General features: G+C 47.0%; 1 protein-coding gene across 1 annotated transcript in view; it reads left to right on the forward strand.

The window, feature by feature from the left end:
• Positions 1 to 5,143: 5,143 nt before the first annotated feature.
• TRERF1 (transcriptional regulating factor 1) overlaps positions 5,144 to 26,973 on the forward strand; it is a 57,017-nt gene continuing 35,187 nt past the window's right edge. The window contains exons 1-9 of the mRNA XM_006882150.1: positions 5,144 to 6,559; positions 8,032 to 8,078; positions 9,365 to 9,515; positions 10,807 to 11,115; positions 14,399 to 14,780; positions 15,857 to 15,923; positions 16,935 to 17,074; positions 17,221 to 17,324; positions 18,126 to 18,201. Of these exons, the coding sequence (XP_006882212.1) occupies positions 5,144 to 6,559; positions 8,032 to 8,078; positions 9,365 to 9,515; positions 10,807 to 11,115; positions 14,399 to 14,780; positions 15,857 to 15,923; positions 16,935 to 17,074; positions 17,221 to 17,324; positions 18,126 to 18,201 (2,692 nt within the window). The remainder of the gene's footprint in view (positions 6,560 to 8,031; positions 8,079 to 9,364; positions 9,516 to 10,806; positions 11,116 to 14,398; positions 14,781 to 15,856; positions 15,924 to 16,934; positions 17,075 to 17,220; positions 17,325 to 18,125; positions 18,202 to 26,973) is intronic.

A 26,973-nucleotide genomic window follows, 5' to 3' on the forward strand; every position in this document is an offset into this window, starting at 1 on the left:
CTGAAGCTGTCCCAAGCAATAGACAAACATTATCACTCTGCTGGCTTCCTTCTTTGTTTATTTAGCAGTAGAAAAATAATACTTATTATAGCATGAGACAAGAATTGGCATCTGTTGTATTTCAACCCTTTCATGTATATGGATAAAAATCACATTGCAAGCCTTCATCCACATGAACTAGTAAATAATATTTTGTTGAAGCAGAACTACTCTGTCCTTTGATCTGCTTGAGTTATAGTTTTTTTAAAAAAAATAAAACACATCATCAACTAGCATTCAGAATATTATAATTATTTCTCCCACCCCTTTTCCTCTTCTCTCTCACTGCTGTCGAGTCAGTTCTGACTCATAGCTGACCCTGCCCCTAGGTTTCTAAGCTATAGATTAGGCTTGAGGACGTTGTCCATCTTTCTTCTATCGAGTGGCTGGTAGATTCAAACTGGCACAGAGGGTCAGCCTTTGGGTCATCAGCGCAGCTCTCATGGACTAGTGCATCAGAACACTTCAGTTATTTCAAGTAGGTCTTCCTGTGGAAAAGAACTAGAAACCACCTATCTTGCAAACAGATCTATTATTCATTTGTTAGAGATGCTCTTTCTCCATTTTCTCAGTCTCAATGATTTCGGGGAGCTGGGAAGCTTTCTTCTTGGGGCAGTGAGCCCTTTTATGGTTTGCGGTGGAATGGGTGAAAGCTTTGCTTTGTAAAGAAGATAATAATTGTGAGCAGATGGAAGAGGAGAGCCAGTCCCTGCATCACCATCCCTTTTCTTGAGTTTCTATGGAAGTTAAGACGCTGCACACTGAGACTAAAACTTACAGTCCATTTGTCGTATTTGGAAGGATCTGACAGATTCCCCAGTTTCAAGCCCATGTGGACTCAAAGAGGAACTAGTGCAGTCTCTCTGAATTTCCTGTTTCTAACGAGGGATCTGGGCTCATGGCAAAAGAACAGTTGTTCATGGAGGTAATTAGCCACACATTCCATATCCTCCTCCTCCTTTGGACCCTCCTTCTTCTTTTGTTGCTCTCATCAAATAGAGACCATTTCTAGGCCTTAGATGGCCACTTGGCAAGCGTTGATGACCCAGACATTATGCGGCATTCCAAAACAAACTAGGAGGTTGAACAGAAGCACTAGCCATGTTATTTAGGCCGGTTAACTGGGATGTCCTGTGAAACCATAACCCCGAAACCTCCAAAGTGAGAAACCAAAGCCCATGAAATTTTTGGTTACACATAATATTTTTCTATCATTGTTGCAAATATGTCTATCACACAGTTGCCAATTCAACTCTTTTCTTTACGAATGTACAACTTATTGACAGTAATTATAATAATCAGTTGTATGACTCTACCCTTAATCAGTGTGATATTTACATCACCACATATCTCCCTTACCCTCCAGTAACCACTGATAAACTTTATTCTCTATATGTTCACCTTGTCTGTGAAGTAATACAGTATTTTCTCTTCTGTGATTAACTTATTTCACTCAACAGAATGTCTTCTAGTCACAACCATATTGTAGCTTAATTTCAAGACTTAATTTCTCCTTCTGAGCAGTATTCCATCTTAACCCTATTTGTTAATTTTTTTTATTTGTTGATGGCTGTTTAGGTTGTTCCCATCCTTTGGCAGTTCTGAGCTTTAACAAATAAGTCTTTGTTTGACACTCTCCTTTCAGCAGTTGTACACCTGGAAATAGAGTCACATATGCAAAGATTTGAAGATGGTGAAGGATGTGGCAGGAGTTTGTTCTGTTGTGCATAAGGCTCTGTGAGTTGGCACCAGCTGGATGGTACCTAATTACAAAAATGTGGTCTTCTGGTTTTAGGGGGGTTTTAGGAACCACAACACTGTTTATATTTTATATTCCCAGAACAGTGAGTAAAGGTTCCAGATTCTCCACATCCTTGCAAACATTTATTTTTTTTTTAGGGTTTTTTTTTTTCCCGCCATTCCGGTGGCTGAAATCAGAGTTTGGTTTTTTTTAATTGACTGTGCAAAGGCATTTGATTGTATGGATCATAAAAAATTATGGCTAATGTTAAGAAGACTGGGAATCCCACGACACTTGGTTGTGTTCATACAAAATCTATACCTAGACCAAGAAGCTGTTGTCTGAAGAGCAAGGGAACAAGAGCATGGTTTAAAATCAGAAAGAGTGTATATCAGGGTTGCTTCCTTTCTCCTACCTATTCAGTCTGTATGCTGAGCAAATAATTTATGAACTCAGACTCTATGAAGAAGAATGTGACATCAAGATTGGAGACTCATCAACAACCTGCGTTATGCAGATGACACAACTTTGCTTGCTGAGAAGGATATGAAATGCTTGCTGCAGAAGATCAAGGACTACAACCTTAGGTATGGATTACATCTCAACATCATGAAAACAGAGATCCTTATCACAGGACCAATGGTTAACATTATGATAGATAGAGAAAGGATTGAAGCTATAAATTATTACATCTTGCTTGGATCACCAATCAGCATCCTTGGTACCAGCAGTCAGGAAATCAGGAACATATTGAATTGCTTAAGACTGCTTTCAGGGACCTCTCCAAAGTGGTGCAGAGGAATGATGTCACTTTGAAGACCAAGGTGTGCCTGATTCAGTCCATGGTCTTCTTAATCACCTGCTATGCATCAGAGAGCTGGACAGTGAACAAGGATGATAGAAGAATTGATGTTTTTGACCTGTGATGTTGGAGAGGAGCATTGCATACCCATAAAACTACATCCCAAAGATGGCCAAAAGAACAAAAAAATGTCTTGGGAAAGGTCCAGCCAGAGTGCTCCCTGGAAACAAAGATGGCAGTTTTTCACACATACTTGGACATGTAGTTAAGAGAGGCTGTTCCTTGGAAAGACACATCATACTTGGAAAGATGGAGGGTTAGTGAAGGAGTGGAAGACCCCCAGTGAGATAGATTGACTTGTTAACTTCCACATAGGGCTCTAGTGTGTCAGAGATGATGAGAAAGGCAAAGGATGGGGCAGGTTTTAGGTTGGCTGTGCATAGGGTCGCTATGAGTTGTACTCAGCTCGATGTCACCTTACAACAACAACATTCTAGTGGGAGTGAAATAATATTCCATTGTGGTTTTAATTTGCAGATCTCTAATGACTGACGACATTAACCATCCTTACATATCTGTGGTGTCCTTTTGAATGTCTTCTTTGGTGAAATGTGTGCTGAAATATATGGTTGATGGCCTTCATGAGCAGCTGCCTCCTTTGCTATGAGACTAGAAGACCTGGATGGTGCCTGGCCGCCATTACTGAACATTTTGATCAACGAATCTATAGATGAATCTTGATCAAAGAAGAGAAAATAGAAATTTAATTTCAAATTATGATATACTTCAGACTTCTTGTACCCACAAAGGTTGGGTGATTCACTGAAACTTTCACCCTGAAATAATCTTTAAACTTTAGACCAGAAATATCCCCAGAAGTCTTTTTAAAACCAAGCAATAGTTTAGCTTATTATGAAATGGTTGCTTTGAGCATTGAGCTTTAAAAAAAATATTATTTATATTGGATCAGATTAAAACAGCAGAGACTAGATAGGAACTTGAAGGGGCACTGAATTTATGTTAATGGTGGAGGAACAACCAAGAATAGAAGCGTGAGAATGGTTGCACAATTCAAGGAATGTAATCAGAATTGTTCATGTAGAAACTGCTGAATTGATGTGTGCTTTGCTGCGTGTATATTCTATATAAGAGTAAATATTGCGGGGTTTTTTTGGTTTTTTTTTTTTAAATATTGCGTTTTAAACTATGGAATTTGTGTGTCGTGCATAGGCTTCTGGCTAGGTAGTTGCTCTCTCTGGCAGCTGTTCCGCTGAGCAGGGACCTCACAGAGGCTGGCGACTATGTGGACCTGGCTCTCAAGTTGCTATGAACAACACTCATCCTTGAAACTTTCTCCACTTCTGTTCTGCTGCAGCTAAGGGCTCTGAATTCTCATGGGTCTTACTTTTACCGTTTAGTTATATGTTCTTCTTTGCCCTTGTATTGTAATCACTTACTTACTCCTCTTACATCACCTCTTCTGTAAGCTTATCAAGAGCAGTTTCCTTATCTAATCACTTCCAGCATACTGTATGCATGCTAGGCATACAGTAAATATTTGTTGAGCAGCTGAATTGATTAGTAAATGCCTTACATTTCTTCCTATCTCCCTATAGGTCCTAGAGTAGTGCTGGGTTTTCAATAGCAGAGTCTCAAAAGAATGGCTGAATTGATGAGGAAAACAGTGAATTAACAAATCAATGAGCTAATGAGCCATTGAGCAATGGCTTGAAAGTTAGAGAGTTTACAATCACTTGAGGGTCAGGATCTGCAGAATGGGAAGTACAGGAAACTGGGGTTCCTGTAGTAGTCTTTTTAAAAAATATTATTTTTTGTGTGTGTACCATCTAAGCAGATCTGACTGGTACAGGAGGAGATTGCCCCTCCTTCTCCAGCAGAGCATCTGGTGGACTTGAACAGTGTACCTCTGGGATTGCAGTGCAGCTTCTTGCCACTAGACCACCAGAGCTCCCATCCTGTTGTAGTCTTTTACTTTGCATTTGCCTTTATAATGGGAAAAAAAAGATTGTTGCTGTCAACTCAACTTTAAGCCTCATGCTTGTGTAAGAGTAGAACAGTGCATATAGGGTAGCAGGAAAAGGACAGATTTGTTAGCATTTGATCTTCAGGTCTGTCTTCTGAGGTGACTGTGCGTAGCTGTGAACTGACAGCCTTTTGGTTTGCAGTCAAACACTTAACTCTCTGTGCCACCCACAGATCCCTGTCGCTGGACCTGAAGGTGTAATTGCTCATAGAAAACATCCAGATTAACCCTTTCCTGTCTCTGGTTCTTGTCTTGCAGGTGTGAGCAGCATCTCCTGACCGAGGTGGTGTGCGGTCCCTCCCTCAGCCCGGGCAAGGATGTAAAGCCCCCCACTCTGCCCAGGAGTGGTACAGGCCAGCAGGGACATCTGGCTCCAGCCACCGTCACCGACATGGCAGCCGTGGAGTAGTGTGGACACGTTCTCTCAGCTTCTCAGGGTTTCAATCCTTTGTAGTTTGTTTCGTTTTACCTTTTTTTATGGTTTTGTGGCTGGACCTTCACAGAAAAGGCCGACACGATGGGCGATCAGCAGCTGTACAAGACCAACCACGTGGCCCACAGCAGTGACAGCCTCTTCTACCAACAGCCCCCGCTCGGCGTCCACAGTGGCCTGAACCACAACTATGGGAATACAGTCACAGGGGGTGGGATGGATGCCCCCCAGGCCTCGCCCATATCCCCTCACTTCCCTCAAGACACTCGAGACAGCCTGGGCTTATCTGTTGGTTCCAAAAACCTTGGCCAAGTGGATACCTCAAGGCAGGGAGGGTGGGGAGGTCATTCGGGGCCTGGAAACCACGTCCAGCTACGTGGCAACCTGGCCAACTCCAATATGATGTGGGGGGCACCGACCCAGGCTGAGCCTGCCGATGGCTACCAGTACACCTACTCTCAGGCCAGCGAGATCCGGACCCAGAAGCTCACCAGTGGCGTCCTGCACAAGCTGGACTCTTTCACCCAGGTGTTTGCCAATCAAAACCTGCGAATTCAGGTCAACAACATGGCCCAGGTGCTGCACGCCCAGTCGGCAGTCATGGACGGGACGCCGGACAGTGCCCTCCGCCAGCTGCTGTCTCAGAAGCCCCTGGAGCCCCCGACACCGGTTATTCCTTCCCGCTACCAGCAGGTGGCCCAGCCGCCTCACCCTGGCTTCACTGGTGGGCTGTCCAAACCAGCTCTTCAGGTTGGGCAGCACCCAGCCCAAGGGCACCTTTATTATGACTACCAGCAGCCACTGACTCAGATGCCAGTGCAGGGGGCACAGCCACTGCAGGGCCCTCAGATGCTGTCACAGCACATGCAGCAGATGCAGCAGCACCAGTATTACCCGCAGCAGCAGCAGCAGCAAGCTGGGCAACAGCGCATCTCCATGCAAGAGATACAGCAGCAGCAGCAGATTCGCACATCGGAGCCTCAGCAGCAGCCGCAGCAACAGCTGCAGCAGCGGCAGAGTGCAATGCAGATACCTCAGTATTACCAGTCCCCTCCCATGATGCAGCACTTGCAAGAGCAGCCGCAGCCACAGCAAATGCACCTGCAGCCCCCTTACCACAGGGACCCCCACCAGTATCCCCCGGAGCAGGCTCATGCAGTCCAGCTGATTCAGCTGGGCTCCATGCCCCAATACTACTACCAGGAGCCCCAGCAGCCCTACAGTCACCCCCTCTACCAGCAGAGCCACCTGCCTCAGCACCAGCAGCGTGAGGACAGTCAGCCGAAGACGTATCCCAGCGACAGGCAGGCCCAGGCCCTGCTGAGCTCCCATGGGGACCTGGGGCCTACTGACATAGGAATTGGGGAGCCAACAAGCTCAGACCTGCACCGGGTCAGCAATGCCCTCCCCCATAGGCCGCTCCTGTCCCCCAGTGGGATCCACCTCAACAGTATGGGACCACAGCACCAGCAGCTGTCCCCCAGTGCCGTGTGGCCCCAGGTATTGTCCCAGTGGGAGTTTTTCCTGATGTCTCAGTGTGCTTCAGGATCACGGGGGCTGGGTATATGCAGTGCCAGATCCTCTCTCCAACCCCTTCAATCCTTTGGTTCTTTATTCATTTCATGGACATTAACCTCCATGTGCCAGATGCTGTTTACCATAAGCACTTGAAATATGAAACCAATTATGACTCAGTCCTTTGCCCGTAGAGTTTATAGTCTCACTAAGGAGATGGCCCACATACTGTAGTTTTCCCCTGAATGATTCATGTACTGATCAAGACCTTGAGTCAAGTGCTTGGGGACTCAGAGTGAGGAGGGGGTCTCCTTTGATGAGATCTGAATGTGCACAGTATTCCCTCTGAAAATGGTCGTCCAGTGTATTACAGGGCGGGAGGGGTAGGTGCTTTCATGTCTTCTGTGTGGTAATGTACATTGTAAATCTCCAAAGGGGGCCATCGCAGAGAATGACAGAGATGAAACCGTTAGCTGCCTTCAGGATCCAGGCAGTTCAAGTGAATAGTGAAATGATCTGCTGGGAGAAAATAGGGGGTGGTGGCAACTGTATACCAGGGAGCAGCTGCACCAGCAAGTGCTGTCCTTGTTCAGGGCTTTTTAAAAGAACTCTGGCTTGGTCGTGAGGAATTGTAGTGCCAACTCAAAAGTGCATGGTTCAAATCTACAAGTTGCTCTGCTGGAGAAAAATAACCAGTCTCTTCCCAATATGGTTTCCTGCCTCTGAAAACCCACTGAAGGGTCAGCTATGGGTTTAGTTCTGACCCAACAGTACACAGCAGTAACCACCACCAAATAAGTCTGCAGGCCAGATGCAGTCTGTGCACCACAGTTACCACCTTTGTGATTGTTTCACAAATGCATATGACCACAAAATAGCATTCTGTGTACTGGGCACTGTTGCATGCTTTTTAGCCTGTTCCAAGTGCTACACTGATGTCACAGAAGGGTGTGGGAACAAGAAACCTGGAGTAGGACCTGGTTGGGTGGAGGCAGGGCTCTGGTGAAGTGTGAGGCCAAAGGTAAGCTGCTCCGCAGCCCTTGTTTGTCTGGGGCTTAGGCCTGATAGTAACTGAGAGCCCTTGTGAACTAAAGAATGAGATAGCCAGGCCTGAGCAGGAATTCCAGTAGGTCCCCTGGCTGGTGCAGTGTCACTCAACTCACTTCTGTGTCCCTGTGGGGGTGGAACCCGTCACAGAGTGGGTGGATGGGGAGAGCAGAAAGGAATGAGAAGGGTACAGCTCACTGGTGACCTTGTAGCTGGCGGCAGTGCCAGGAATGCGACTATGGTCCCTTGAGCCAGGGAGCAAGCCAGGGAAAGAGGACCTGGGGTATAGAAGAGTGAGAGAATTACTGGTGTCCCCCCACCCCCTCAGTTCAAGTCTACTTCTCTTGGGAAATGTGTACAATTTTTTATTCCTTTTTTTTTTTCTCGGTTTCTGCTTGGTTCCAAATTAGATGCACCTACCTGATGGCAGAGCCCAACCAGGGTCCCCTGAGTCAAGGTAGGATGGGCCATTGGAGGCTGGTTGGTATTTAAGGAGCCTGGTTGGGGGGGGGGGTTCTTTCTGGGTTGTTTCTCTCACTTCAGTTCCAAGTTCAAGGCCGTTTGTCAAAGTGATAGGAATAATACTAGCAGGTACTGTGTTTATGTACTTAGACTCTGAAGTTGGCACTATGTATAATGTGTAGTACAGTAACTCAGTGAGTATGATTACCAGTCTTTGGAGAGGGACTTCAAGCTTGGGAGGGTTGAAGGACAGTGCAAGAGAGGAAGACCCTCAATGAGATGGATTGACTCGGTGACTGGGGAAATGAGGGGTGTAGGTGTATCAGGGACATTAAGGTTGGCTCAGGATAGAGCAGAGTTCGGAGCTGTTGTAAACAGGGTCACTATGAATCACAAGTGACTCGACGGCACATAACAATTATAGCATCAGAAATGTTCAGTAATTGTTAACTGTTATTATTAGGATTATTGTATAGATGAGAAAACTGAGGCTCAGAGATTCTAAGATTCAGTAATTACAATCTGGGGCTGATTCGTGGTCTGTCCATTGTCCCTTCAGTCAGTGAATATTTACTGGGTGCCACCTCTAGATCTAGCCTTTGCAAATGCAACCGTGAGTTACACAGACTGGCGTGTCCTGCTCCTGCCATGAGCACATGAAATAATTAAAGATTTAGCTAGAACCTGAGAGATGGCTGACACAGTCTGCAGTGTGGAGGCTGAGCATCAGAGCGTTCACACAAGGATCTCTGAGGGAGGCCTTCTGGGGGAGATGGACTGAACTGATCCTGCAGGGTCAAAAATGGGAACAGTTCAGCCTGAAGGTCTACCATGCAAGAGGATGAATTGTTCAACTCATCCATGACTTTAGGCAAACCTTCCCTCTTCTGAGGGAGCTCTGGTGGCCTGATTGCACTGCCAACCCAAAAAGGCACACAGTTTGAGTCCACCAGGTGCTCCATGGGAAAAAGATAGTTTTCTACTATGCCGTTTACAGCCTCTAAAAACCTGTAAGGAAGGTCAGCTGTGAGTCACTTTTGTCTCACGGATGTTGGATTGGGTTGAGTTTCCCACTTTTGCCTCAGTTTTTCATCTGTAAATTGAGATTATTTCTCTGACATATGTTGGTGGGGGGTATTCAAGTATGACCATGGGCTTGGGAGCATTGTATGAATAAAACTTCTTGGTTGGTGTGAAGTCTTGTCAATAAGTCACTATTTCTCCTTCTTCAATCTATGTGTTTCTCTTCTCGATCTCTCTCACTGGCTCTGCTTTGAGCAGTGGCCAACCCAAAGGAGCGTTTGGAGAGCAGTTTGATGCCAAGAACAAGCTCACGTGCTCCATCTGCTTGAAGGAGTTCAAGAGCCTACCTGCCCTGAATGGCCACATGCGGTCCCATGGCGGAATGAGGGCCTCCCCCAGTCTCAAACAGGTTAGCCAGGAGCCACCCCTACCCCTAGTCCTTCCCAAGCTGTGTGCTGCTTGCTTTGCTTTGCTGCCATCCAGATAGAGGTTAATGTGGGTCCCATCAGGGGGCCTGGGGAGGCACTGTCCTCCTGGAGGGAACACATGACTCTGCCTTGGTATTTGGCCAACTCTGACATCCCCCACTTCCTCTGGCTTTCCAAACAATGGTTCAACACAGAGATGCTTGAAACTTTGAGGGGGTCCCACCTGCTGGGAGAAGACCGCAAAGGAAAACTGTAGCTGCCATATTACTTTTAACTTCTGCCACTTGACATACCCAAGGCCAAAGTCACTTGGGTCTTCAGGATGAGTGATCAGTTTGCAGGGAAAGCTAATGTATCCAGAACATTCTATTTACTTACATACTCATAATGGCCTCTAATACCCAAAGATCCATCTGCCTTAAAATTTCCTGGATTCTCCCAGAAAGATGAAATACCAGGATACTATTTCCACAGAGATTATCAGTGACATTTTAAAAGCTAAAGAATTTCCTTGGCATTCTTTTTTTAGAATTAATTGATCGTAATTAAAATCTATAAAAGAATTCTCTATTAACCAAAACTGTTATTTGGAAATTACTGCATCTCTTGGCCATACCAAATAAGAGAGTTTTGTATTCATTGTTTGAAATTAAGCTGCTTTGCATTTTAAAAATTATTCCTTTACCTGAATAAAATATTGGCTAGATTGCTAACTTCCATCTAAGAGGTGCATCACTGAAGCTCCCAGAATCCAAAGATTATACATGCAGGGTCTAACAGTTACCACACCCCGTTACTAACTAGATGGTAAAGGTTCTAGTCCATCCAGGAGCACCTCAGAAGAAATTCCTGTTGATCCACTTCCAGAAATCTAGCTGTTGAAAAGCCTGTGAAACAGTTCTACTCTGACACACATAGGGTTGCATGAAGTTTAAGTCACCTCAACAGCAACTGGTGTTTTGTTTGCACAAGCTCATACATTTCGAGGGGCCTGATTACAAGTCCATGACCTTTTCTTTAAAAGTAACAACAGCCAAAACTACTTTTCTAATACACAAGCACTATGTGGTCAGGGCTTTGTGAAAGTAGCATGCATGTCCCTGTCCACTGCCATCTGGTTTCACTTGGGCTGAGGGACTCAGGGTTTGCAGGAAGTAAAGCTCCCCGCAGGAGTTCTCTGTCCCCTGCCCCTGATGTCCTGGAACCTTTTGGGAACAGCAAAGTCTGTAGCTGCTCTGCAGCCCAGGATCAAAGCCTTTATTGTCTATGTAGGAGGAAGGAGAGAAGGCCCCGCCGCCTCAGCCCCAGCCTCAGCCCCAGCCTCAGCCTCAGCCTCAGCCTCAGCCTCAGCCTCAGCCTCAGCCTCAGCCCCAGCCTCAGCCTCCACTGCCGCCTCCGCCGCAGCCACAGCTCCCTCCCGAGGCAGATAGCCTCTCGCCTATGGTCATGCCCGTGTCTGTCCCTGTCAAGCTTCTCCCGCCCAAGCCCAGCTCACAGGGGTTCGCCAACAGCGTCGCTGCTGCCCCCGCGGCCAGAGACAAGCCAGCCAGCTCGGTGTCGGACGACGAGATGCCTGTGCTCGTGAGGATGACCCTCTCTCCCCCACACTCACCCCAAGGGGCTACCCCCTGCACGCCTGCTGTGAGTTGCTGCTCTGCCCCACCTGCCTCGGGTGGGGAGGTCCCTTTGCTTTCTTGGAGATGACAGCTTTTATGAAGCCACAGGCCTGCCCTGCAACATGGCTTGGCCCCTTGGGAGTCCCAGCCTTGTCAGTGCTGCCCACTTGACCACCTGTTACTTTACTAGGCTAACTATCTGAGTTCAGTTCTGAGACCAGACAGTGCTCCTGGGTTCAAGTAAATGAATTCAGCTGGGAGAACCTGATACACTCACACAAGTTTTTAAAATATTGACGTCATTCTGGCCTTAGATCTTAAATGCTGTTGCCCAAGGCCTGGCCCCTCTCCCAGCATTTCCAGAATCTCCCGAATTCAACAACCAAAGTGGTAGCCCCTGGCACAGTGAGACCTCCCAGCCTTATCACATATTTGAGATTTTTACTATTCTACCTGGTTAAATACCCTTGGAGGATTTAATTTATTAAGAGTCTCAAAATAGTTGCCCTGGATGAAATTCACCCCCAATCTCAGGAAAGCAAAGAGATTTGTTTTCTCACTCTTGTTAAGTTCTTCTCTGTCTCGGGTTTATGATCAAGCAACTTACCTTGGCTCTGAAGCGGAGAGGGATGTCTTTCCATCACCCTCTGACTGTCTTTCCATCTCTCTGGAGGGGGAGCTGCATGTCTAGCCCCAGGGAGTTTGTGTCCCATGTAGTTGGCTATATCAAACCTTTCCTCTTCCCCACAAAGTGATGTACTGAGCCATCCTTATCCTTAGAGAGTGGGTGGCCGCTGGGATCCCAGGGGGCAAGAGGATTGGGTTTGGGCCACCATACGGGAAAGATAGATAGAAAACAGAAAGATCATTTTTACTTGTCTGTGTAATATCAAGGCCTCAGAAGGGGAGACTTGTGGAGAACGTTTGGGGTGCAGTCTAATAAATTGAAAGGATTTGGGGTACTAAAAACAGGCAGAGTGGAGAAGTGACATCCTCCAATTCCCTTCTTTATTCCAGAAATAATTTGGTGGGTGGGAGAGATGTACTGTTGCTACCCTTGGAGAACTCCCAGTCTTTGCTCCAGTAATTACAATATGGAGGTTCATAAGCACCTAGTTAGGTTGCCGGTCACATGGAACCCCCCCCCCCCCATTTTATTCAAGACAATAAGAGAAAAACAAGGGCTGATGTAAAACATCAGCCTGGGTGCAGCCAGTGGGAGTATGATCTGGTGACTAAAAGGAGTGCAGAGTGGAGCTGGTTTTCTCACAAGACCATCGTTAGAGGAGTTCAGAGCAATAATTTGAAGAGAGAGACAAACTTGCTTTTGTGTAAAATGTAGGGGGAAATGTTTTAAGTGGAGAGAGAGACCACAATAAAATAATACAGGTAAGACAGAGCACATGTGAGTAAAGTCCTTTCACCTAACATAAAGAAAGTATGAACGTAAACTACCCTGCCTGAGTTCTAATCCCAGCCCCGCACCCAGCCTGCTGGAGAGGAAGCAGCTGAGACTGAGCATGGTTTCCTCCAATGACCTTGAGGGGGTTGGGCTCATCTGGCTGTTCACCACTCTGCTTAACAATCACCTGGGCAGCTTTTTAAAGTCCTCAGAGTTTGGCCCCACCCCTAGAGATCCGAAGAGTTTGGTCTGGTGGGACACTGGAAGTGCTTCCTCTCAGGTAATATTCAGAGTTTTTTCTTGGGCCTACATGGCTCAGAACCTTGCCTGGAGGATCAGAAGACTAGCTGAGAGACAGAACAGGAGGCTGGAGGAGGGGGAACCCAAAAGGCATCTTTTGGACCTACAATCAGAGGCCTAGATCCCAGTGCAGGCGGTGGCTACCTGAGGTGCTGACTCAGGAATTTGGAGAGGTGGAAAGGGACACACAGGCTGACATGTGGGTCCTGATTCCCTATTCTCCTCAGCCCCCTCTCTCCTTCTCAGCTTCAGATGGTTAAAGAGCCCTCTGGTGGGGAGAGGAAGCAGGCTGGAGCCATCTAGCCTCAGGAAGGCTGCCTGGGGTTAAAGGAGGGGTTATGAACCTGCACCTTTCCTCCCTTCTCTGCTTCCCTGACATTGGGAGGATGCTTTAAAAGACAGTGAAGTTGAGGAAAGCACAGGAGTGGGACAGAACCTAAGATGAAGGCAGAAAGAAGACAATGCAGAGGGAGAGGATTGCAGGGTTGAGGGGCTGACTGGGGCAGGTCATGTGGCCTGAAGGCAGTTGGTCACATGGCCATGGCCAGCCCTTCCCCACCTCGTGGGCTCAGGCATTGCTAGGGCAGCACCTTGGGCTCAGGCGTTGCTAGCAACTCCAGCCGTGACTGGTCTGCAGAGCCTGAGAGGGGACCCCAGACTTCCTAGAAACCTCTCTTCAGGGATCCCGGCTGCCTCCCAACCTCACCATCACCTCTCCCGGCCTTGCCGGGCTCTGGAGTTCTCTGTGCTCATGCTTCACAACCAAGTCTGTCTCTGTTTGGCTTTGGCATGCCCTGCTCTATTTACGTGCATATGTTTACTTATTAATATATATGTATCTATGTGGTAGATCTTCCTTCCAGACTATGCTTGGTTCCGGCTGCCAAAAAAAATAAAACTAACAGTGCTGACAGGAAGCCAGCCTAGGAGAAGGGCTTGCTGCAAATGAATCACCAGTGGTGGGAGCCACAGCGAGGGCTGGTCAAGGGGGAGGTTAACCAGTTTAACTTTCAGGGGAGCCCAGTAGATGAACTTTACACACATCTACCATGGCTCTTCCCTGGCCTGAAAGTTGCATAACAGGAGAACCCTGGTGTGGGGACTGTGGCCCCAAGAGCCTTGGCTGAGCCAGAAACCCCTCTTCCTGCCTTAGCAGCCACTAGCCCATAATTGTGTCCCCTCCTCAGTGCATGTGTTGTCTGTCCCTAGAGGGGTCCGGGGATGTGAAGAGCCCACTCAACAGATGGGAAATAGTAGTGATAAATAATACAAGAATTTTAATTCCTTTTTGCCCATCCACTACCCCCAGATCTACCCAGACATTAGAACGCCCAAGTCTCCCAAACCAAAGTTTCTCTGTCGTCAAGTCACTAGAATGTGCCTGGTTGCAGTGGGTGTGATGACGACCTAAGGCAGAGGATGCGGGGTTGGGGGCTGTGATGCTGAGGGGAGGAGGGTCCCCCTTCCCAGAGACTGTAGAAACGGCCCGTCTGCAGACCCAAGTATCTGAATGAAACTCTTCCCCATTTTTTTGGGTTTTTTAAAGGAAATTCCCAGGAAGCACCAGCCGGGCGTGGCCAAAGCTGAGGAACCCCTCAAACCGGTGCAGGAGAAGAAGAAGTTCCGGCACCGGCCAGAGCCACTCTTCATCCCGCCGCCGCCCTCCTACACCTTGAACCCCGCCACCTCCTACTCCGGCGCCACCTTGTACCAGAGCCAGCTGCGCTCCCCGCGCATCCTGGGCGACCACCTGCTGCTGGACCCCACCCACGAGCTGCCCCCCTACACGCCCCCGCCCATGCTGAGCCCCGTCCGCCAGGGCTCGGGGCTGTTCAGCAACGTGCTCATCGGCCATGGCCCCGGTGCCCACCCGCAGTTGCCCCTCACGCCCCTCACACCCACGCCGCGCGTGCTGCTCTGCCGCTCCAGTGAGTCCCTCGTCCAGCAAACTAGGATTTTTAACCGCCTCTCCCTGTCTGTGTTGGGTACAGTTGAGCCCAGAAGCTTAGTGCGTAACTCCTCTAGCTGCTAACCGAAAGGTCAGCAGTTCAAATCCTCCAGCAGCCCCTAGGCAAACTCCTCCCACAGAGGAGGTTTTTCTCCTCAGAAACCGGTAGAAGGTCATTTTAAATCCCAGCCGATGCCTGGAGGGTGGGTTTTGTGTTTCTGGAGACAGGAGGGTCTCTGTCAACTTTCAACTTGTATTTGTTTATCCACAAATGTATAAAGTAGAAGGGAATGTATTTCATAGCCTCGGGAGGCGCTTAGGCTGACTGGGGAGAGAAACCCCTCCAGTTCCAATGATGGTCTCACACTTGATTGGGTGAGATGCCAGGAATAAATACATAAAAACAATAAATACAGTACACACAGAATTAGAGAGCTCTAGTTGCCTAGTGCTAAGAAGCAGCGCTGCAATCCTGAAGGCTCGAGGTTCAAATCCACCAGCTGCTCCGCGGGAGAAGGATGGGCAGTCTCCTCCCATGTGATTTAACTGCCTCTGAAAACCCAGTGCAGGGTCAGCCATGGGTCAGTTCTGACTCTACAGTCACACCACCACCGCATAGGATTAGGTGACAGATGTAAGCTCAAGTCTCTACATCTTAGTTTGATGGATAACGAGCAAGTGTGGAGAGATCCATCGCCAGGATGTGTTTCTGGAGCAAGAACAGTTTCATAGAAACAGTACAATTTAGCAGAATAGAGAAAAGCAGCTGACTTCTTTTTACCCTAGGTAAGAATTGAAGGATCCTTATAACACTTAGCTTCATCAATACAGGATAAGGCAGGGTTCACTGTGAGAACCATTGGAATTAAAGGCCCCTAACAACAAAAAATACCACAACAAATAGCAGCACATTCCACCCACCTCCTGGGTAACTACGATGGGAATCTCCTCAGAACTATTAAAGTTACTGCTCGATTACTTTCATATTTTCATCAGGGAGTGATTGATCTTTGTGCCCCTTCCATGTTGACCAGTGGCCTTTGGTTTATGTTTCAGATAGCATCGATGGCAGCAACATGACAGTCACCCCAGGTCCTGGAGAACAGACCGTGGATGTTGAACCGTAAGGAAAAACCAAATATTCTATAGAACAGAAGCCCCAGCTGAGAAATGGGATCAGAAATTTTGAGAACTACGTTTAGTGTTTGCTGGGGTCAGAGTGGCCCCTGCAGAAGAAGTTGTAGAAATCGTAACCAGTAACCAGTTGCTGCTAATAATTTCGACTCCTGGCGACTGTATGTCAGAGCAGAACTGTGCTCCATAGGGTCATAGCATTTCTTGAGTACTATTGTTTCAGAGTATTTATGACTAAATTCGTAGTAAAAGTGTGAGGATCTAGGTCCCCATTCATAACTCATGGTCCTGTTTCACACTTTTAGTGATGTTATGCCATCTCTCTTGGGATGTTTACTTCTCTCAACTATTTTCCAAATGCCCTCAACCTTTCCCTTCCTGAAGATTTTTGGCAGACCTCAAAATGAGCTTAGAGGGGGGCAGTAGGGGAAGATCACAGAAGGGGAAAGTGGCCTGTTTTCATGAACAGGTCATTTGGTAGCCTGATGAGTATATTTGAGTAAGGAATAAAAAAACCTGAGTTTAGCCTCCACTCCAACACCATATTCTTGTTTTATCTTGATTACATTAATTTGCCCAGGTTTTAGTTGGTTCATCTATTATATAGGTATAGTTGCCCAGGTTTTTGTGAGGCTCAGGTGGATAAAAATATAAAGTAAGCACTTTGTCCATTTTTCCTAATAAAATGGTGCTTTCGCCTTCTTCTGGGCACATGTGCTCTTGGAATTAGCCACCCTTTCTTTTCTCAGTTACAGGGAATTATAAAACCTTAGGCAGACTATCCATTTCTTCCACTCAGCAGCTCTCCCCACACTTTCCCTAATCTGGAAGCTGCTCCTTACCCCGGTGAAAAGGTCATGCTTAGAATCTTGGGGTCACACCCTTAGGAAATGCCCTTATGTTCTTACTGCTGAAGGGACTGGTGCTCCTTTCCCAAGTTCCTGACAACTAGGTCATCAAACTAAAGATCACATTGTTGTTTTCCTTCTTGTCACTGAAGGCGTATCAACATTGGCTTAAGATTCCAAGCAGAGATCCCAGAACTCCAGGATGCCTCTGCCTTGGCCCAGGACACACACAAAGCCACGCTTGTATGGAAGCCCTGGCCAGAGCTAGAAAACCATGACTTCCAGCAAAGAGGTATTGACCAAAGGGGGGGCGGGGCGGGACAGACTTCTTTCTCTCACCAATACCTCCGATTCCTTGATTGGTGTGTCCCATAGAAACTTGCTTTGCTGTGATACTAAGCTTTCTCTGATGCCGTGACTTTTCCTTGTCCTCAACAGTGGAGAATCTCCTGAATTTATGCTGTTCAAGTGCATTGCCAGGTGGAGGGACCAATTCTGAATTTGCTTTGCACACTCTCTTCGAGGCCAAAGGGGACGTGATGGTAAGGAAACATGAGAAGCAGGCTCACAGTTCTTCCCCACCATGTCAGAGTTCTGAAAAGTATTCTTCTAGGTTTCTATATTGTTCCACAGAACACACAGCCAACTCATGAGTTGATTATTTCATCACTTTGACTCCATGTCATCTCTCCTGACCTCATTGAATAGGCCAAAATTTAAATGCCTGTGGAAAAATATCCTGTTGAACTTGCGTTTGCACATCTTTTCCCACAGCTTTCATTGTGAGTGTGTCTGTCTTGGGAAATGAGAATGACTGCTTTTTCAAAGCCTTGCCCTTCACATCAGAAGGAGAAACATTACAAGGAGGCAGAAAGGGGTTTGAAAGGGTTTATCAAGGCTAGAAGTACATTTGTGCTACAGCTATTATGAAATCAGCTGTTTTTATTGAATTACAATGAAGTGTGTTTTGTTTTTTAAATAATATCACTCGTAACGCACCTACTCATTTCCTTGGAGCCCTTCCCTAGAGATTCCGCCTTTGTTCAGAGGATACCCCCTCCCCATCTCAGAGGCTAGAGGCCTCACTAAAGAGGGAGTTAGCCTCTGCTGCCACCTCTGTCATTCTCTGATGTAATCAACTTGCTATAAGCATGGTGACTAGGGGAGACTACGGGGTGCCAAGAATAGGAAACCCCAAGGAGAGAAGACTGCCTGGTTTTCCTTCCAGTGGGCTCTGGGCCTTCAAGTGCTAATCAGTTCCCTCCTTTCTTTGAGCAGATGGTGTCCCTGGGACTCCAGCTCTATTAATTGATTCTCACCTTGTGTCTCTCCTGGGTCTGCAGGCTGCTCTGGAAATGCTGCTGCTTCGGAAGCCAGTCAGGTTAAAATGCCATCCTTTAGCAAATTACCACTATGCCGGTAGGTTGCCAAGAGCCCCATGCCCCTTGCTTCCTTGAGAGTGGGCTGTTTGCATGTTTAATTATTGATAATTAATAACATATAGCATTGATTCTTTCATAATCTCATGATATCAAAGCTTGATGAAGTAGAGCTGCTGAGGGGCAGTGACTCTGTCAGTCAGCATTTGTTGGGTGTTTGTCTATACATGAGCTGCAGCTTCTGGCTTTGAAATCACTTGGATGGAGGTTCAGGTCTTGACCACATTCTCAGTCACGTCCTTTGGCCTTTCCCAATTTTTCTTACATTACCTTACCTTACCTTACTCTTGGCACCAGTAGCCAGGAAATGAAAAGACGTATTGCGATGGGAAAGTCTGCTGTTAGGGACCTTTCCAAAGTTCTGAAGAACAGTGGTGTCTCTCTCTGGAGACTAATGTGTGCCTGATATAGGCCATGGTCTTTACCATCAGTTGCTATGCATCAGAGTTGGACAATGACTAGGAAGGATAGAAGGAGAATTGATGCCTTTGAGCTTTGGTGTTGGAGAAGAGTGTTGAGGGTACCATGGACTGCTAGGAAAACAAACAGATTCATCCTGGAAAGGGTTAAACTGGGTGGCTCCTTGGAGGCAAGGATTCTGAGGCTCCGTCTAACATACTTTGGACATGTTGTAAGGAGGGACAGGTCCTTGGAATTGGGCATCATGCTTGGGAGGGTGGAGGGACAGCACAGGAGAGGAAGGCCCTCTATGAGGTGGATTGATTCAGTGACTGGGTTAATCGGGATGGGTGTGCCGGAGACAGTGCGATTGGCACAGGACAGAGCGGAGTTTAGGGATGTTGTACATAGGGTCGCTATGAGTCGCAAGCGACTTGACGGCACATAACAACAACAACCTGTAAAGTGGGGCTTGTATACATCCTGTTAGTTCTTACTGTTAATTTATGAAACAGTTGCTTATTTGAAGAACTTGTAGACATAACAGACTGTTTTAGGCATAAAGGTACATCAGTGATTACTGCATAGTCCTATTTAATGTAGTGTGGAGTCTGAGAGAGAGACAGTTATGAAACAGTACCTTACAGTAATGACAGGAGAGAAAGATCTTATGCATGTAAGGTCTTCTGAGTGCAAGAATTTACAATAACACTACCTTCAAGAGGGAAGAAGATACCTTTGATATCAGAATAAAGTGAAAATCACAAGGAGAAAAGGAAACCATTTGAGAAACCTAAGGACTAACACAGAGTCAACACTTATTTCTACTAAATTCATTAAGCCCCTCTATACTAACAAATCTACATGAATCTGCCTTGGTTCTCTATGTAAGAGAGGCCTGAACCCCTAATCCCTCTCATTTTTTAGTCATTTGAGGATCTCTCATACCTGGGGAAGAGCCTGGGTAGCACAGAGGTTGAGTCTGGTTGCTAACCAAAAGGTCAGTATTTCTAGGCACTAACTGGCCAGCTCCATAGGAGAAAAATAGGTGTTTGCTTCAGTAAAGATTATACCTTCAGAAATCAATGGGACGTCTCTGTTGTGTAAGACTGATCCACAGGGTTTCCAAAGATGGAACCTTAACAGAAGCTAAAACCCTAAGAGCATCTACTGTCTTACACATAGGGGTTCTAAGGATGTGAATCTTAACAGGAGCAGACAGCTTCATCTTTGTCCTGCAGAGCAGATGGTGGGTTCCTACTGTGGATCTTTGGGTTAGCAGACTTAAATTAATCCACTGCACCACCAGGGCCCCTAGACCCTGCATAGGTAGGTGCTAAATGTGTGGACTTGGGGTGCTAACATTGCCTTCTACAGGCACCGATCAGGGCAGCCATTCGTGTCTTAGGGTGAGGGAGTCCATGCCGGAATGTTCTCAGTGGGCTCCCTTCCCCACCACCCTTGCTTCTGTCTGTATGTTCTTCATTTCTCAGGAGGTGGCCTTCCTTCCTTGTCTTCAGTCTCTGACCCAGTCACAGAAAACCCAAGAGAAGGTTTCCCTGTGCAGAACTCTCTGAAGACACTGAAACTGTTGTTATTGCTTTTGGGGAGTTTGTTTTTTTTTTATTGTTATTTTGTGCGCGTGTACCGTCAAATCAGATCTGACTGGTATGGGAGGATATTGCTCCTCCTTCTCCAGCAGAGCATCTGGTGGATTCGAACCATGTACCTCTGGGATTGCAATGCAGCTTCTTGCCACTAGGCCACCAGAGCTCCCCTGAAACTGTTGTTATTGTTAGGTGTTGCTAAGTTCTAATGAACCTGCGAACAGCACATCTGAACCTTGCCCCATCCTGCACCACGCTTACATCTGAGTTGTTCAAGCCCATAGTTACAGTCACTGTGTCAATCCATCTTATTGGGGGTCTTCTTTTTCTCCAACTTTTTCCAGCATGATGTATTTTTGCAAGGACTGATACCTCTGACAACAAACTCAAAGTATGTGAGGTGATGTTTTCAACACCCTTGCCTCTAAGGACTTGTTTGTTCCTTTGGCTGTCCTTGGGATATTTTGTCACCCTTATTCCTTGTTGTACTTTCAGCTGCATAGGAAGCAATTGAAAATACCATGGCTTCGATCAGGCACACTTTGGACTTTAAACTGACATCTTTGCCCTTTAGCACTTCAGAGAGGTCCTTGACAGCAGCTTTTTCCAGTGCAGCTCATCCTTTTATTTGTTGAAACTGGAAATAGGCAAATCCACAACAAACCCATAGGCTAAGAAGCACCATTTTAACCAATATTAAAACATTGTCCAGATCATTTCCTTCTTGAGGTCTGCCTCTAATGTAGATGGGGAGATGTGGGAGTTCTCCATCACCTGTCATGGAAATAAATGCATCCTTCCATATTCTCAACATCATCTCCTGCCCATTAAACTCTCACAGACTGTCTGCCCACCTAGATCCTGTCCCATGTCTATAATGGATGAGATTATTGGTTGACCAGATGGATCTTCCTAACTCTGTGCTGTGAGCTGCTCATGCCTTCATCTCTCAAGATGCCAGGGGGCGGCCAGAGCCTCTGGGCTGCTCAGCTCCAGCGCTGAGCACTCTCCACTTCATACTAGTCTGCGAACAAGCATAACTGTTTTGAATGGATGTCGTGACAAAAAATAAGTCAGAAAGCTAGAGACTAACAGTCCCCTTGGCCCCCAGATGAAATATAACTAAGCAAAAACACCAAAATAATACTAAAAACTTTGAAACTGGAGAGTATAAATTCTACGATTTACTGATTTTAGGGAACTAAGGAGCTCTGGTATATCTAGCGGCTGCTAGCCCAAAGCTCAGCAGTTCAAACCCACTAGCTTCTGTGGGGAAAAGATGTGGATGTTTGCCTCAATATTGAGCTGTTGAGTCCTCATAGCAACCCTTACGTACAACAGAATGAAGCACTGGCCAGCCCTGTGCCACCCTGTCACTGCTTGGACACACTGCCTTGGAAGTGCCATAGGATTCTGTGCCATCCTGTAGGATTGATAGGAGTTGGCATCAACTCAACAGCAGTGAATTTATTTGGTTGTGGGCTTGTCCGGTTAATCCCTAGGGAATTCTGGTGGCCTAATGGATAAGAAAGAAGTTACATTGCCAACCTAAAGATTGTTGTTGTGTATTGTCAAGTTGGAACCGACCCATAGCTGACCCTCAGACAGGTTTTCAGAGGCAGTTCATCTTTCAGGAGGAGATTGCCCTTCCTTCTCCCGAAGATAGTTCTAATCCACCAGCTGCTCCACAGTCGAAAGATGAGCAGTCTTCTCCCATGCAAATTTACAGCCTCTGAAAACGCACCAGAGCGGTCAGCTATGAGTTGGTTCCGACCTGATGGTCCAGAACAACAAGCTAATCCCTTAGCTACCCTCTCACCCTTCCCTCAGAAACAGGTGAGGAAAGAGTCTTCACTTTATGTAATCATTTCAACCCTTGAGGCAAGAGAGGAAGAGGAGAAAGATGGGTGTTGGTATCCCCCTAGCTGTGTGTCCCTAGAAAGGAGTGCTCATCTGTCTTCTCTGTCAGATCAACAGACTAAGTCCCACAGAATCTTGTAGAATAATGAGCAGATAAGGCTTATTTTCCTCCAAAACAACCAATTTGAAGTCACTGGTCTTAAAAGCTTCACCTTCTTCATTCCACTAACAACATATCCCTTCCAAACCATGCAGGGAGGGGAAGGCAACAGAGCTCTCCCCATCCACACATACCTTCAACTACCAGCTGCCACCTCTGAGCTTCTGACGCCTCTTTACATGGTTCTTGGGTAACACAGACTCCTGTCTCTGTGCCTCATCCCAGATGGGCTTCCATACCAGACCCCTTTGAGTTACTGCTTTATCTCTGTCTTTCCAGCTCAACACAGGCCTCATCAGGAGCTTCTCTTACAGTTCTCGGCTCTGTGGCTGTGGCCAGGGTCAGCCTGCCTCTCCCAGCCTAGGAATGGCACACCAAGCTCCCAGGTTTCTTGAGGAAGAAGCTTCCAATTTAGGGGAAAAGCAGAGACACAGGCCTTTGAAAATCACTTCTGCTTTGCATTTCCTTGACCTGTCTCACCCCTTGTGAGCAATTCTGCAGGAAAGGGAAAAGGTGGTCAATGCTGGGGTCCAGGAAGGCTGGTGGGTAGAGCCAACCTGTGTGGGCTGGGCAACTCACCTCAGTTTGAGGGCCACTTGCCCAGATCACAGATGTCTCAGAGAAAGTGTCATTGCTGAGGTTCCCAGAACCAAGCCTGCTGTCGTGGAGTCCGTTCTGACTTAGGACTTATGACCCATGTTTTATAGAGTAGAGCTGGGCTCTGTCCAGCTTTCTTGGCTGCTGTCTTCTGTAGAAACAGGCTGCCAGGTTTCTCTTCTGCAGTGCTTGCTTCAGGGTAGTTTTGAACTGCCGTCCTTTCAGTTAGAAGCCTACGACAAAATGCTTGTGGTTTTTTTTTTTAAAAAAAAGTTGCTACCCCTGAGTCAGTTCTTTTTCATGGCAACCCTGCACTGAATTTCAGAGGCTGTAAAGTTTTAGAAGAGACCACTCTCTCCATGTCCCATAGAGTGGCTTGGGGACTTGAACCACTGGTATTTTGGTTAGCAGCCCAATAATGCAGTTTGCCCCTGGGGCACTCTGTGCCCTCACCCACCTGGGGACCTATAAGAGCTACACACATATTGACACTCTGTTTGACTTGCTAAAGGATTGCTGTGTATAACAGCTCACAGCTTGCTTTCATTCCCACCGAGGTGCTGGTTCAGCCCTCTCCCTTTCCCTCTGCACACAGCCTCTCAGCGCAGCCCCTGTGTGTGGCTAGCACTTGTGTGCAGTGGCTCCCCGTCCGCAGTTGCATTGTGCAGGGAGTGATTTGCCTGTCAGGGAGTCAGCATGGAGAGGAGGCCTGGTTGTGACTAGAGAGTTGCAGCATCCTCGCTTTATCCGTTGAACCGATCACTCCTGCAGATAGATGCTCAGCAGAGGAGGTGTCAAGGTGTGTGTGGCCCAGGGCTTCTCAGTAGGGATTCCACAGAGGCTGCCTTTGGTTCCCACAGTCCAAGCTCATACTGGAGCCTGGACTCCGGCCTGAGCTCTGAGGAGGGGAAACCTGGAAGATGCCTGTTCATTTGGGAAAGACAGTGACTGTCACGGGGGCTTAAACACAGCAGGGTTTGTGAAGCTGGTGCAGACTCAGACAAGATTTTGTTCTTTTATCAATAGGTGAGTCAAAGCCAACTCAGGAACACCTGAGAAGTCTCTGTCCTAAATAGTCCTGGTGTTCTCATGGTTAAGCATTTTGACTGCTAACTGAAAGGTTGTCAGTTAGAACCCACTCAGCTGCTCTATGGGAGAAGACCTCATTATTGGTTATGATAAAGATTGCAGCTTTGAAAACACAGGGGACAGCTGTTGTCTATTACATGAGGTCGCTGTGAGTCAGGATCAACACCCAGCAATCTCTGGCTTTCCCAGTTTCAAGGAAGAGACAGAATTTTCTTGTTCAAGAGGTGTGCTTTGCAAGAGACACAACTGTAATTTGGTTTTCCAGGCCCCGTGTGTCTAGCTAGATTGTGGTCTGCTTAAGGACAGGAGCTGAATTCGTTGAATACTCTGTGTCCCTTGTCTTGCCAGGCACAGTGGTTCTAAGGCAAAGGCTTAGTGGACAAGGCAGGGTTTGGGATTCAGATCCAGGCCTTTCTTCATTTACCCCCACAACTTCCTTATACTCTGATCCTGGAAAAATTATTCCACCTCTCACCTGCTGTGGAAAACCCTACAGAGAAATAAAAATCTGATGGGAAAACAACCCTCTTTTCCCTACAATGACATATCTTCCGGTTATTATCGTTAGGTGTTTCAAACTCATGACTGACCCTCCAGCTGTAAATTGCATGAGGAGAGTTTGCCCATCTTTGTCCCTTAGAGTAACTGGTGGATTCGAACTGTCAGCCTTTGGCTTGGCATTGTACCTCCTTTCTACTTCGCCACCAGAACTGCAAGGATAGCAAGATTAATAAAAATTTTAAACTTCTAAAAGTGAATCCCAGAAGTCCTCTTGGAGAATGTAACAGTGGTCAAACTTTTCTCTCCCTGCTCTCTCTCTCTCTCTTAAATTGCCTGCATTCGCTGTCCATGGCCCCAAATCAGCCTCAGTCCACTGCCTGTTTCCCAGCAACCATTGCTGGGAAGATTTTCCCTCTTGATACTCGTCCAGCACCAGTTACATCCAGTTAATTAGGCTCTTTGTAAATTAGCCTTAATCATCTTGTTAGGGGGCCCCTGCTGATAATAACCCAATAGCCAGGAATCCCCAGGTAGGAACAAATGGCTCCTGGGGGATGTCAGCAGGCTCGCCCTGCGTGTGTGTTAAGTTGGCAGCAGGAAGCTTCTAGAGAAAGGGATGGCATCGCGAGGGTGGAGAGAAGGGCGTGTTTGAGGTGGCCTCCTGCCTCCGTTTTGCATGTTATGCTGGACTTTGTCCAAGATGCAGAATCCTAGAAGGACTGGCTTAGAACCTTGTCTAAGAATAGCAAGGGAACTTTGTCAGCGGCCCCAGGAAACGGAGACACCGGGTCCTTCACTTGTCTCTGGATTACGAAGAGCTTTGCCGTTCTGAGCAGCCAGCCAGAAGGAAGGCAGTGGGATTCTAAATCCACAGAATGGAGATCGCTGGCAAGAACTAGCACCTTCGTGAGTGCCCGTCACACAGACACCAGCAGGCACTACTGTGTGTCCCACGGCTGTGGGTGGATTTGGAATCTGCTCATTGAATTGTTAACAACGATCCAACACATCTACTGAGTAAATGTATCTAATTGTACTTAGGACCAGACAATCTCAGTCACCGAGGGTTACTGTCTGATCCCTGTGTTGTGCACAGATCAGAAAACTGTGCCTCAGAGATGTTAGTAAACTTGCTGGACTCAGAGGAGGACCAGGTTTGCAGTTTAATGTGTCAAAACTAAATTTCACCCCCCTTTCCTCACAGCATAATGGCTTTATTATTGGGAAGGGGACATACTTAGTTATTGTTTCTATAAAGCAGTCTTTGACGTGAAAATTAAGTCAGAGAGCTCTGGGTTTGGAGTTTCAGCTGCTGTGGGCATTCATGGAATCAAGATGCAGAGGGAATAAACCACGGTGTGAGAATGGCCTCTCTTCTCTGCCTCTTGCCTCACAGACATCTGTCTGTGTGGTCACACAGCCGGGCAGTACTTTTTGCACCAACATGTGGATGTAGAGGAGTCAACATCCCTTGCTCTGTAAGAACTTGCTCCCTCCCGCAACCCTGACAGTCCTCCGGGTGGGAGATGGTGCGTCCCCTTCCAGGGTTGAGGTGTCTGATGAAAACTCTGGGATCTAGAAGACTTGAAGTCCACCTGCTATTGTTCCTGTCACAGAATAGTAGCCCTGAAAACCACCACACAGGTCAGCAAAGGAAAATCTGCTTCCCTCATGAAGCTTGGGGATCCCCCCCTTGAGAGATATGCGAGAAGTTACTTCATACTCTGTGGTGTGTCAAATGAACCACTTGGGAGCCTGCTCTTCAAAAGCAGACAGATTTGGAAGCTTGAAATTGCGTGTTGGGCCAGAAAACAGGTGGTGAGCCTTGCACGACAGTGGCAAGTGTGTCCGCAGTGAGGTGGAACAGGCCTGATGGAATGGATGACCATGTTACTGTTTTACTGGGGCTTGCAGGCCTGGTGGAATGGATAACTATGTTACTGTTTTACTGGGGCTTGGAACTGCACTCTTAACTCAGGAACCCAGTGGGCTGGCAGAAATTATAAAGGGTTCTCCAGTTGCTTACTTGCATCAGCAGAATGTGTCCCCTAGTTCCCTAGCTGGGTTATACCCTAGGGCTGCATGTACTTTAAACCTGCAGTTGTGTTCGTTATAGACTGGTCCAGGCACCCACTCAGTGTGACATGTCACCATCATCCCCTGTCATCTTTCTGATCAATACCTCCTACCTGTTTGTTCCTCTATGACTGCTCTTTGATTATTCAACTAAATAGTTGATTAATTCTTAGGTGGCACTCATGGCTTATTGGTAAGGAGTAGTGCTGCCAGTTCAGAACCCCGTGGTTCAAATCCAACAGCAGCTCCTTAAAAGAAAAATGGCCGGTCCCCTTCTGTGTGATTTACAGCCTCTGAAAACCCCTGGAGGGTCAGCTACGAATCAATGCTAACTCAATAGGACATAACAACAATCCTTTCTGTGTTATGTTTTTACCTTTTCTTCTGGGGAAGGAAGGAGCTGAAACCTCCAGATCTTAAATGTTGGACAGAGTTTGCCAAGTGGCAGCTAGGCAACTATGAG

Source organism: Elephantulus edwardii, unplaced genomic scaffold, assembly GCF_000299155.1.
Source record: "Elephantulus edwardii isolate Elephantulus edwardi_28Jun2011 unplaced genomic scaffold, EleEdw1.0 scaffold00017, whole genome shotgun sequence".
Taxonomy (NCBI): domain Eukaryota; kingdom Metazoa; phylum Chordata; class Mammalia; order Macroscelidea; family Macroscelididae; genus Elephantulus; species Elephantulus edwardii.